Source organism: Nannobrachium achirus (genome assembly GCF_963921795.1).
Source record: "Nannobrachium achirus genome assembly, chromosome: 2".
In the NCBI taxonomy this organism is placed as follows: Eukaryota; Metazoa; Chordata; class Actinopteri; order Myctophiformes; family Myctophidae; genus Nannobrachium; species Nannobrachium achirus.
The window spans coordinates 51899304-51913139 of NC_137811.1; the positions used below are offsets into that span (position 1 = coordinate 51899304).

General features: G+C 40.5%; 1 protein-coding gene across 1 annotated transcript; it reads left to right on the forward strand.

The window, feature by feature from the left end:
- The first annotated feature begins 2259 nt into the window (after nt 1-2259).
- LOC308294152 (polyadenylate-binding protein 1A) lies at nt 2260-13102 on the forward strand. The gene is made up of 15 exons (XM_080736876.1): nt 2260-3122; nt 3460-3653; nt 4006-4121; nt 4528-4667; nt 5362-5456; nt 5587-5724; nt 5813-5908; nt 6531-6803; nt 8385-8475; nt 8769-8882; nt 9055-9197; nt 11557-11641; nt 12166-12296; nt 12500-12594; nt 12723-13102. The coding sequence occupies exons 1-14, from the start codon at nt 2930-2932 to the stop codon at nt 12587-12589; spliced, it is 1899 nt and encodes a 632-aa protein (XP_080593002.1). The 5' UTR covers nt 2260-2929; the 3' UTR covers nt 12590-12594; nt 12723-13102.
- The last annotated feature ends 734 nt before the right edge of the window (nt 13103-13836 follow it).

Here is a 13836-nt window from a genome sequence, read left to right on the forward strand (position 1 = left end):
TGATGCTGTCCATTTTTACTTGAGTTTCAATCTACCGCCGCTTATTTCGTGGTCCTACGATTTTAGTCAAAAGATCCCAATTCGAATCATTTCGGAGATCTCCCAACGTTGGGGATTAAACAAAGTGTTATATTTGTAACCCCAATCAAACACATTAAAGCATGCGGCCATTTCCCCTCAGCAGCTGTATTTACTGTGAAGTGTGAATCACTGTCTGGACGAGAATGCGTGAGTCATGGTAGAGAGGCCCAGAATTCAGAATCTACAGGAAACGGTGGAACTCCTGTTAATGTGGTCAGTAATGAATTTTGTGTTGTAATAAATGACATCCTGGAGCTATGTTACATAATTATGCTATTCCCTGAAAACCACTGGCCATAGATTCAACAACTTGACAAAGTATACAGGCAGGCCCACTTTTGAAGACACTGACCTACAGGGAAGGGGGACATTGAAGCCTACATAGTGTAACCTAATCCATTTGCTGAACAAACACTTTTCTTGGACTCCGCTAATAGCAGGAGGCATATGAATATCATTAAGTGCAACATCAAAAAGTTAGTCAAGGTACGACATGTAAGAATGGGGGAAGGAGAGAAAGCACTGACTTTTCCTCACAGAAACCGAGCCTTTCCATGCAGTCCTTTGGGTGTGTCTGCCCCACTGCCATGCGTCCAGGATGTGGGAGGAGGACACTACAAAGTACAACCACAGAGGAATGTTAAGCTGAATACCACGTATTTAATCCTTACTCATCACAGAGTCATGAAGTGGGCAAGTGGCATCTTATTCACAAGAGAAACAAGGAGACCTTTATGTCTGGACTCTGGACACAAAGTGGGCCAATAGTGTGAGATTGTATTTTTAACTTGGGGTGAATAATTAACCCAAAAGGCTTGCCCTGACCTGGGCCAACAGCTGAAATTAAGCAGTGTATTTTCTTTAGGCGGGACCTTCCCACCGATTCCTCCGGCACCACTGGGCTGGCTAGGGTGTCATAAAACCAGCCTAAACAGACTTCTCTGACATGTTGCTCACAGTGACAGTCAGAGCACCAGCAACGAATATCTTAAGGGAAGATGAAAAGGCGTTAACTCTTGTAGACACGGGCACACGGCCATCTACATTATTGTATTGTTAACCAAACCGTTCTCATCTATCTTTCTGCAGATAGGTCTAGTCTAGTCTAGTCTAGTCTAATAGCATACTGTACTGATGATACATACTGGAATTTAATGATTTGCGTAATCCCACAATCATATATTGATTGATTGGAGATGAATACTTTATTAACAAAATTGTTAGCAGACAGTAGCCTACATCTAATGTACAGTCAAAAGTTATTCTAAGGATAACACGGGTGGTCTTAATAATTGCATTGACATACAATACAACACATTGAGGGTACAACAACAGTAGCAGAACATTGACAGAGAATGTAATAAGTGTAATATAAGCCCCATTCACACCAGAAAACACGATATACACGATAATAAAACGTTTGTTTGTAACGGGCAGCTGCTAAACTCACACTTTATGTAATGTAGGCTATCATACAAAGTTAAATAAAAGCAGCATGAGCAGGTACCGGGCCTACTGTCCAGTACCTACGCATAATAATTTCATATGGTCACTTATATGATAAGATCATAATGCTTTCTGCGCCCCCTGCTGGATTTGAAAAACTGTTTTACACATATTTTGAAAATGGTTTGTTCCTTATGACATCAATCTGGAGATTTGACAGAGTTTTCTGCCAGTCGGTCAACAAGACCATTTTAGAATACATATTCAAAATGTAATCTCGTTGTTATTACACTGGCACTGCTGATACGATGCATATTTATTTTCGAACGACAAGAATCAGATGCCAAGGTTTCGTCAGTGACGTCAGCGTCATGCGGTTTGACTGAAAGCGCTTCGTTTTGTGCTGCGACACTTGAAAGGACACGAAAGGTCCGTGCAACAAAATGTATTTATTTTCGTAACTGTAAGTATTAATTATACTTAAATCTAAAAAATAAACAAATAAAAAGTAGCAAAATAAATGTATAGTTTATATACAGGTGGAATAAACAATACAAGTATTAGGGGAAAGACTTGCTACTACATATCTGCAATATATTTGAAAACGAATATATGAAGATTGTTTGTTTTATCGTGGCCAGCCAGTGCCACATTAACTTCCGTTACGATTGTCTGTGAGGTCACTGTGCTATCCTATGTGCCTGTACTTTGGGTTTAGACACCCAGAAACACACGTCGCCCGTCCTTTTCATTCCCGTAATTTGTCTGCGTAGGGTGTGCTCCGGAGCTAGTCTCGGCACACATTTTATTATTATGAAACAAACCAAAAGCTAGAGTACAAACGCAGACATATTTTTATAAGAAAAAGAAAATCGGTGAAGCAGGATTTCATTTGCAAAGCAAGTAACGTAAAATAAGTTTTTTTTTGTGTGTTTTGTTTTTTTGAAAGACGCAACTAAAGGAACGCAGGCTAGCTAATCTGTTAGCATCATTGTTGAAAGCGTGGGTGATTAACGTTCATATTATTTCCCCCTTGTCGGGCATTATCATTTCGTTTTTATTGCACTTGACAATATAGGATTTTGTATTACCGGCTACACAGCTTGGTAACTGGCTGTGAAGGAATATAAACGTAGTATTGTAGAATTGTACAAGCCAGCACTGTTAGGCCTCACTCCGACATTTCGCTAATCAAGCTAACCATCCCACGTTGCTAAGCTAGCGAGCAGGTCTGTGTGGCAAGGTTTTATCATTCTGGACGATAGTGACCGATACCTACTTGGAAGAAAAGTCATTCCATACTGAAGACTGTACTGGCCCGACAGTTGCCAGCTTGATATCACGTTTATATACCTGTTATTTAATCCCCCTCGTGTTATCGTGAGGACACGCGCCGTGAATTATGAATCCTAGCGCGCCCAGTTACCCCATGGCCTCCCTGTACGTGGGAGACCTGCACCAGGACGTTACTGAAGCCATGCTGTACGAGAAGTTCAGCCCGGCCGGACCCATCCTGTCCATCCGAGTGTGCAGGGACATGATCACCCGCCGTTCCCTCGGATATGCCTATGTCAACTTCCAGCAGCCCGCCGATGGTAGGTTTTTCTTGCTGAAATGTGTGTGTAGCATAAACATAAATTGCACGTGCTGACTCCATTTTGTGTCAATGACACATGGCAGCAATACATGGGTAAAGCAATGAAGTTATGCCCGGTGAAAATCCACACTGGCAATATGGTAATAGTCGTCAATATGGTAATAGGCGTATAGCTATGTTACGCTTCAGAAAAGCGGTACGATGCTGAGCGACACATACAATTGTCATAACAGAGATATTCATCTGGCTGCGCTTAAGCCTTCTATTTATATTTATGAACTGTGATGGTGTCAACGACACAGAGTTTTAAATGCACTGTATTGTTTGGTTTTCAGCTGAACGAGCCCTAGACACCATGAACTTTGATGTGATTAAAGGCAGGCCCCTCCGTATCATGTGGTCTCAGCGTGACCCCTCTCTGAGGAAGAGTGGTGTAGGCAACATATTCATTAAGAACTTGGACAAGTCTATTGACAACAAGGCGCTCTATGACACCTTCTCTGCTTTTGGAAACATCCTGTCTTGCAAGGTAAATTAAGACATACCTGTTGTCAACATTAACCACGCAAGTGTGTCAACATTAACCACTTAAACTGTATGTACTTGGTTGACCAGAGTCCCCCAGGGGTCTATTCTAGGACCCCCCCCCCCTTGTCCCTTCTGTGCCGAATATTTGCACATTGATTAGCCCATCTACAAGCTTGCTGGGCTTGTAGATCAGCTATTTTTGTTGAATACTCAACCCCAGAAATGGGGACACAAGGGTTCAAGTGGTTAAGATTATGACTGCATGTATAGTGTGAGATGAAAAGTGTGTTATACGTATATGATTGGCATGGTGTTTTCTGATTGTTTATATGCTCAAATGTGCTTTTCCCAAGGTGGTTTGTGATGAAAATGGCTCAAAAGGTTACGGCTTTGTGCACTTTGAGACCCATGAAGCCGCAGAGCGTGCCATTGAGAAAATGAATGGCATGTTGCTCAATGACAGAAAAGTGTAAGTGGGACAATAATTACCCTCTTAAACACAAATGTTCATTAACAATTACAAAAAAAAGACTAATGTGTTGTTTTGAGCCTTTGAGGGGTGTTGAATTGCATCTTGTTCACTAACTCTACTGCTGATCCTTCCTGACCAGTTTTTTTGAGTGAATTGAACAATTTTGACAATTGCATTACATACAGTACTCTGTTAGGAACCACATCCTATGCTCCCAGTCCTAATATGGTCTGGTGCAATAAGCATTAGTAAATAAGAAATGTCTTGCCATACTTATCGTCTAGGCTTTCCTATTAATATATTATGACACCCCTTTTTTTTTGTTGCTATTATCAGTGTTTTTCTTTGTAAAAGTTCTATCTGTCACTTATAGTACATTTCATTACTAATCTCATCAAAACAGATTTGTCGGTCGCTTCAAATCACGGAAAGAGCGAGAGGCTGAGCTTGGTGCACGTGCCAAGGAGTTCACCAATGTTTACATCAAGAACTTTGGGGAGGACATGGATGACGAGAAGCTGAGAGAGATGTTCAATAAATACGGTGAATATTTATTGACTGCTGTTCCATGACACAAAGCATCTTTATACAGTTTACAGTTACAGTTTTGGCATTTAGCAGACGCTTTTAATCCAAAGCGACTTACAATAAGCAGATAATACATCACTACTATAATACACAAGATAATATGTCAGAACATCAACAACAATATAACAAATGCATATGAATATCAATCTAGAAAAACGATATAATCAGTAAAAAAGAATGTTTCTAAAAAAAACTAAAAAAAAAAGCTAACTAGCTTCATGTATGGTCATTGAGTGTTTCAGTAGTGCTATGGGTTGAGGTGGAGTCTGAAAAGGTGAGTCTTCAGTCCACGGCGGAAGCTAGGGAGTGAGTCTGTTCTAAGTGCGACAGGGAATTGATTCCACAGTTTGGGGGCCTGGAGGGCAAATTGTCGAGGACGAGTGGACTTTTGTCCTGGGGCTTTTAGCGAGGGTTCTGTCAGCATCCTTGTGTTGGCTGATCTGAGCGAACGGGTGGGGTTGTAGGGGTTTATGTTGGAGTGAAGCAAGATGTTTTGACGACAGCTGCTTGTTGAAAGTTGGGGGAGTTCCTGACTAGCCGCCTTACCACGTTAATCTGATGATGATGATGTCCAAGAACGATATGAGTCCTCAGCAGCTTTAAGTTGGTCATTGAAATTTGTTTTAATAAGGCAAATAATCTGTTCCAGGACCCTGCCTGAGCATCCGTGTTATGACTGATGACGGTGGCAAATCCAAGGGATTTGGCTTTGTTAGCTTTGAGAGGCACGAGGATGCACAGAAGGTCAGTGATATTTGATATTATTTTCCTCTCGACCTGTCAACAGATGGAAGACTGAAGGTCTTTCTTTGCCATATTTTAAAATCACATTGAATAGACAGTGAAATGCCCATGTTGTTCCATTGCATTGCAGGCTGTAGATGATATGAATGGTAAGGAGCTAAATGGCAGGCAGGTGTATGTGGGCCGAGCACAGAAGAAGGGAGAGCGCCAGAATGAGTTGAAGCGCAAGTTTGAGCAGATGAAACAGGACCGTATGACCAGATACCAGGTTGGTTGGCTTTTATAAACCTTAAACTTCTCACCCAGTCCTTGGGAAAAGTCAAATAATGTTTTTTTCTTTTTTTTTTTTAAACAAGGGTGTCAACTTGTATGTCAAAAACCTGGATGACGGCTTGGATGATGAGCGCCTTCGTAAAGAATTCTCCCCCTTTGGAACTATAACAAGTGCTAAGGTAAAGACCTACAATTTCAAACTATACATTCACTCAGTTAAAGGTGTTGTTATGGCATCAAACAGACCAGGAAATGAGGAAGTGGCCTCAACATAATTTGTCTTAATTGTAAATATGGGCATATAAAATATATTTCCCTGTTTAGATATCTTAGTTACTCAACATCGTTCATGTGAACTATTTGGTTTACGCTTATATTCATTGTAATCGCTATGATTTATCGCACCGTGTCGCTCCGCGGTGTTGAAGCATTGAGTCTCGCCGTCAGAATGCTTCTCTCAACGGGTTGTGAGCTTTCATGTACGGTCACTTCCTGGTTGAGCAAGGTGAGAATGGCCGACGGACAGTACAATATACAGTACAGTAAAGGTGCTCCGTGACGTCAATCATATTAGTTCATATGATTTTTTATTATTCTTTTCGTGTCATGACCCGTTAAAGATTACTATATGGGTTTGAAAATAGACGATAGAAAATAGACTCTAATTCTGAAGAAATGATGGAAATACTTGTGTAATTCCCATAGGTCCTATAGATCTATACTGTATTTAATAACTTTTCAAGTGAACAATATACAATGTAGATGAGGCTAAACAATACTAATCAATTTCTAACCCAATAGGTGATGATGGAGGGTGGACGCAGCAAAGGATTTGGTTTTGTCTGCTTCTCATCCCCTGAGGAAGCCACCAAGGCTGTGACAGAAATGAACGGACGTATTGTTGCCACAAAGCCACTTTATGTGGCCCTTGCCCAACGTAAGGAGGAGCGCCAGGCTCATCTAACTAACCAGTACATGCAGAGAATGGCCACTGTCCGTGCCGTGCCCAATCCTGTCCTAAACCCTTACCAGCCTGCCCCACCTTCCGGCTACTTCATGGCTGCCATACCTCAGGTAAGACAGGATGATGTAGGGCTGGGCATTGGGGAAACATCTCATGACCTGGATTCTCTAGAATGTCATGTTGTTCTCTATAAATGATGGTGATTAGTGCATACATTAGTATGGACCCGAGATTAACTATCTTATTCAAGAGGAGTTTAACCATTATCACTGCTGTAGTACTACCGCACCAGCACATTAATGAAATTAACATTAATTGTGGCTCAATAATTTGTGCATGGAATCCCAGGACAATGCGATCAAAAGAAAAAAGCTAAACATTCAAACATGAGACCTATGGACAACATCTGCTGATTGTGCAAGTTTTAGTGTTACCAAAACATTTCACTGGATTCACACAGCTTGCAAATGGTGTACATTTTATTGAGTTAATCTCTGCTAAAACATTTTAAAATCTTAAATGAACCCAGTGATGTGTTCTAGATTTGTTTCAGGTCATACTATAATTCATGACATGAAAATAAGCCTGTGCCAAGTATCTGGATTTGGAATGCAGAATATGAGGTTATAAACAGTGCATGGTCCTGGACTTTTCACAGAAGCTCTTTCTATGATTTCTAGATAACCTACCAATTAAGCATGGCCATTTCCCAATGTATTTTTAAGGAAAAGTTGGCAACTGGTAGTTTGTCTTTAAAGGGAAACTACCCACCGTTGTTTTAACTTTTTCTCTGCCATTTTAAACATAGCCTGAACTCAGCAACTGCCAAATTGTCCTTACCTTTTAACGTGGGCACGTGCACCCATCGCGCACGATCTGTGCATGTAACATGTACCAGCGTTGCAGACCGGACCGCAGCTTTCGAAAAAAACAATCCCACTGGAAAAAGAAATATCCGTTGTCAGGCTGTCGCTGTTTACAGAAAAACTCATGTAAAACGTCGACCTGTGCGCTATGTTCCTGCGAGGGCACGTCGCGCACATAGCAGACGACATGTGTGCAGATCACATGCCAGGCGGGTAAAAGAATCAAACAGCTTCCAAATACAAAAATCTGCGTGAAAAAATACCATGTTATGGCCGTGCAAGCAGCTTCCTTGTTTACAATGGAAACCTATGGGACCGGAGCTACGATTGGGCCTTAGACAGGATACGGAAACCTAGATCTGGTCAAAACCGGAAATACAGCCGGATACAGTTAGGAGGCGGGCCTAAAGGGTCAGAATCTGCTATATACAGCGATCATACTTTTAATTGTTTCATAATGATTAAAGCTAATTAAATTTCCGGAATCTACGGGCATGGCAGCACGGTACAGCAGGAAATCTGTTACTAGGCACACAGAAAACGGGACACTGCCTATGACGTGATATACAATCATACAAGTAATACAGATTTTTTTTGTATTTAGTGAATCCGAATTCACAATTTATGTAGTGTCGCACTGAGCCACTGACTGAAACATTTGTGTTGTCTTGGTTTTCTTTAAAATGGTAAAAAAAATAAGATTATGCCTAAAATAAGATTATGCCTCATCAGTTCTGAACTTTCTAAACAAGGTAACAGGAGAAACTGGTAGTTACTTCTAATCAGTGTGATAACTAAACATTTTATTTGTATATCTCCCCACAGGCTCAGAACCGTGCTGCATACTACTCAGCCAACCAGCTGGCACAGCTCCGCCCCAGCCCCCGCTGGGCCACTCAGGGTGTGAGACCTCAACGTGAGTAATCAGACCTGAACAGCCAGGAGGATGTCTATTACTTAGTTTATATTCTTGTCAGGTGGCCTGTGAATAAATTAATGTCTTTATTGCACACATGAACCATAGAAAAATAAACAACCATTTTAGTGATCGTGATGCTGTACCATATAAGTAGGTGTCTTAAGTGAGTTATTGTTTTAATGATGACTACCCTTGAGCACTGCACAAACCATGTGGTGCAGTGTTGATTTAAAATTGGTCTTGTGTAAGATGTTTATAGATGTTAAATGCTGTTTTTGGTCTTCCTTCAGACTTCCAGAACATGCCCAATGCCATGCGTCCGTCCGCCCCCAGGCCCCAGACCTTCAACACTATGAGGCCAACCACTACCCAGGTTCCACGCATGATGGCCTCCCAGCGTATGCGTGAGTATTTTGGATGGTTCAGAATAACTAATATGTTTCTTTCCTTAACAATCATTTGCTTTGTTTGCTTTGTTTCTTTTGACAAGCAGCAGAACCAAAACCACTGCAAAGTAACATGGGTGTAAATTGTATCAGTGTGTTTGTGATGGAATGTTTTCTCCTCTTCCCTTAGCCACCCAGGCCCTGGGTCAGCGTCCTACCAATGCTTCAGCTACAGCTGCCCCAGTGCGCGCCATGCCCCAGTACAAGTACGCCCCTGGTGTGCGCAACCCTCAACAGCACATGGCCTCTCAGCCACAGGTCGCTATGCAGCAGGTAAGAATTTCACATTGACTGAAGCCGTGCTTGATGTACAGCATTGTTGGAAAAGTTGTTGCGACCGTCAGGTCCCAGTTACTATCAAAACCTCCACCGGCTGTCAGTCAGTCTGTCTGTCTGTCTGTCTGTCTGTCTGTCTGTCTGTCAAACCACAACCTCCACTCATTTCTCACATGGCCCTCTTCTAGCGCCACCATGAGGCCGATTCTTGCAAAACACATTTTTGGACACTGCTCCTACAGATTTTGCCCTTAAATCACCAAAGCGGTACACAGTATCTCTAAAGGCATGTCATCAACATGGATCTGTCCCATTTCCCATATTCCCTCCTGATTGGCTACCATTGCCTTCTAAAGTTTGTCTATGCGACCTGATGGTCGCTTATCTCCCAATTAGGGAGTCTTACTGGTATTAATATTCTGTTAATCTTGTGAGCAAACATAAGACATTTGTATTCATGGTAATGCTGCATGATAATATGCTGGTAAAATAAAAAGTATCCAGGTCCTGCTTCACTCCTACACAATAGTTCTATAGACCCCTTTAATACTTACGTCATGATGCTGTCATGGGGTTAGCTGGAGGCAAACGGGAGGAATCTGGATTGGAGGCAAACATTATTTAATCATCTCAGAATAGTAGCAAAGTTCTTTGGTAGCAGGCTCGCTACTCACCTACTTGTTGGGTTTCACTAATCACGTAATAGCTGAGACTGCCAGTCAAAAAATGCAGGAGGATTGGTTTGAGGCAAACATCAAAAATGCTTGTTTCCTGCGCACTCTTCAAATCAGATGAGGTTAAATAAAGTATTGTTTGTTTGTAGGTATGGATATGCCTAAAGGTTTGTCATGCCCATTCATCAGAAAACAATAATTGTTGATTGCTCTCATAACTCAGCCCATTAGCACATACTGTGTGTTGGGTGTGTATTCAAGAAGACTTTGTCCCTTGTTTTCTGGGGTTGGCCAGATGGTAAAAATCGAACCTCTGTTCGAAGTGGAGCTGTGTGTGTGTGTGTGTGTGTGTGTGTGTGTGTGTGTGTGTGTGTGTGTGTGTGTGTGTGTGTGTGTGTGTGTGTCTGGCCTGGCCTGAACTGAACAACAGCGCCCTCGTGTGGTCACAAAAGGTTACTGCAGGCTACATACCCGGAGACAGACAGACAGACAAACAGACAAACAGACAGACAGACAGACAGACCCACACACACGGCCACGTATAGGGAGCTCCACACAGCTCCAAAAAACTACGTTCGCCAATGTTGGCAAGTATTGATTGCTTATAGTGTTCAGCAAATTACTTTGCCTCCATTTACACTGTGCCCACACAAAAAGGTAATAATCTTAATGAACATAAGAAGGGTCTATACCAGATTTGTGCAAAATGTGGTGCTTGATGAAGATGTGCCTGTCGAATTCATTGCAAACTAAAACTGCACCTTGAATGGATAATACAAGGGAAAACGGTGTGATATGCTAGATTTTTGTATAGACACTAGAGAGTAGTAGAGAGAAGCTGTGCTGACCATTCACCAGACAACGCCAAACTTCTGATTAACAGGGCATTCAAACATACTACTGGAACATACTATTTTATTATTATTATTTTCATTGCTTTTGGGGTCCGGAAATAAAATCCTGTCCATTGCCCATTCCGATGTCTTCAAGGATTTAAAAATGAGACGGATAAAAATATGAAGCGTTGAGATTAATATAATTCAATGGGCAGTGTTTATCCTAGTCTCATTTTATGAACAGACAAACTAGTTAAACCTAATCCAGGACTTTTTCTGTCTGAACATGTGACTTCATCTCATTTTGACATCTCTAGCATGACAGTGAAATCTGTCAGTGAAATCTCAAGGCATGAGGTTTTTTTTGTTTTTTGTTTTCCTTTCTTCACAGACGAGGCTTTGATTTTATGTATAATGATCAGACATTGAAGCAGTGCAGTACTTTTCACAAATTTGCCCCCAAACCCTTTTTTCAAGCATTTCCAAACAAATATATACATATCGATTATTTTGGTCAAAAACAAATCAAAGTTCTTTCAAGTAAGATTGTTATTCTTCAGAGGCCAGATGTTTATTACATTAAAACATTGCCAATGTGTTGCAGTTGTAGTGTAGTTGATATATAATTATCTACTGTGTATCTTAAATGCCGAAATTATTATTGTGATGATGTTTGGTAGGTTTGTTGTAAAGATTGCCAAGTCAATTTATTTGAAAGTGAATTATTTTAGCAATTCCAGTTGATCACTTATTCATCCAAATCCAAAGTATTCTAATTGAGGTGCCAAACCACTACCAAGGTCAAAAGTTTCAAACTCATAATTCATTGTTTTATGTTTTCTCCAGCCTGCAGTGCATGTCCAAGGACAGGAGCCCCTGACTGCTTCCATGCTGGCTGCTGCCCCTCCTCAGGAACAGAAGCAGATGCTGGGTATATACGTTTTCTGTTTATCATTAACTGTTACCTCTGATTCAGGCTTTGTCCTGTAGTCTCCCCGTGTTTCAGATAATGGATATGTGTTGAGTTGTCACATTGTATTTTGACCTCATGGATTAAAGTTCTCAGCTGCCACAACTGATTTCTTTCATTTGGATAGAAGTCTTTGGAAGCATGTCGGGCTATCTACAAGCTTACAAAGTGTTGCACTGCGTCTTTTTGTAAGCTTGTAGATGGTCCATTTCTGGTTATTCGCTCTTTAGAGTATTTGAAGTGGTCAAACTAGCAATAGAACACATTTTCAGAAAATCCTAATGATCTCACAGATATATCATGAATTGGTTTTCGTTCAAGCTGTTTCACAAATGGCAGATTTGGTATGGAACATTTTTGAGAGTTGAGATTTAATTTTTCTTTAATCCACACAGACCTATTTTCTTGTTGTTCCTACATTGAAATGAGCAGTCTTTTAGTGTGGCATTTACTAAAGGTGGCCTGTTATCCTCTAATCCTTTCAGGTGAGCGTCTGTTCCCACTGATCCAGAACATGCACCCCAGCCTGGCAGGGAAGATCACTGGTATGCTGTTGGAGATTGACAACTCTGAGCTGCTCCACATGCTGGAGTCTCCAGAGTCTCTGCGCTCTAAGGTCAGTTAAAACATTTAACTTAAAAGCTTTTTGGATCAATTGTAATTGATAAGACTATTTTGCGAGGTCTGTTTTACTCCTTTATTTGTTTCTGTTGAGCTTGAATCAGTATCTTTCTGTATTGCGTGTAACTCCTCTGAATGTAGTATGTTGTGATGAAAATGCTTTTCTCTACCGTGTTTAACCCAGTGTTCTGTTTTTAGGTGGATGAGGCTGTTGCTGTGCTCCAGGCACACCAGGCCAAGGAGGCCGCTCAGAAGTCCACCACCCCTGCTGGGGTTCCTAGCGTCTAAGGAAGGTGAGGGTTGCATGTGATTTGGTGTTAAATTAAGTAATAATGAATTTGATTGTGTAAAAGGAATTGAATGAGTTCTGAATGGTATGTTGGATATTCATATTAGAATTATTTTGTTTTTTTTCCTGCAGATCGAGCATCTTGAAACCTGCTTCACCGATAAAAAAGATAGAAAAAAAAATTTAAACATTGAAAAACCGAAAACTCTGAAAACATTGCAAAATGATAAATTATTTCTTAAAAAAGACAAAAGAAAACAATTGACTCTGCCAGGTCTAGGAATGGTTTGACTAGGCCTTGAATAATAAATAATAATAAAAAAGCTTGTTTAAAAAATTGCAAAACATAAAATCTAAATGAGAAATTTGATGAATGCATTCCTGTTTTATGTCATTTTACTGTGTAAGTGCTCAGAATATCAGCTGTTGTGTATAGGAAGCTGATAGCTGAGCATTTTGAAAAGTAATTTGTATCGTAAACTACTGGCTGTAATAAAATCTCAAACAATTTGTATGCCTTGTTTTATTAATGACAGTTGTTTTGTTTTGTTTCTTATTGGACTAGCAAATCTTAGATTTCATTACTGTATTTGTCAATGCAATTGGCCTATTATACCAAAGAAAGGACAGAAGAGATAAGATCATTCTGTAATCTACTCATATCTCAGCTGTAGTGTATGTTACACTATTGTATGTCCACCAGGTGGCACTGTAGTTTTAATGAAATTGTGTTGAAGTGCATTTGATGTAAACGTTCAGATTTATCCTGATGGCTTGAGTAGTGGGATAAATAACTAATGCATTGTTTGTGTAGATCGTCAAATACATATTCGTCAAATACATATTTACATAAACTAGGTCAGCTTTGCATAAATTAAGTGCCATTAGTCCCCTTAAACTTGTATGTCACACTTTGTTGTCACACTTTAATTGTCCTATCACCTGTATGACATTTGATTTAGCAGAAAGATTACATATGTGGCTTTGGTGCCACAGTCTACTTCTACACTACAACCTCTTCAAATGGAGGAGAATAATGTTAAATACATCTGAGAAAATATACAATTCACAGCTGTGAAAACAATAATTGACTACTAGCCTATCTTATGTAAAACATGGCTTGTTTAGCCATACTGTATAATACAGCCATAAAGTGAGAGGAACACCTGAGCCCTGTCCTGTCATGGACTACTGTTAGAAAGTGCAACCTTCAGTTGGCATGTCTTCATTTCCCTATGTTTACATT

Bases quoted from the DNA above. Each gene is read 5' to 3' on its own strand.
- LOC308294152 (XM_080736876.1), top strand. From the start codon at position 2,930: ATGAATCCTAGCGCGCCCAGTTACCCCATGGCCTCCCTGTACGTGGGA. The intron at 5,457-5,586 runs GTCAGTGATATT...ATTGCATTGCAG, and splicing joins GGCACGAGGATGCACAGAAG to GCTGTAGATGATATGAATGG. The intron at 8,883-9,054 runs GTGAGTATTTTG...CTCTTCCCTTAG, and splicing joins GATGGCCTCCCAGCGTATGC to CCACCCAGGCCCTGGGTCAG.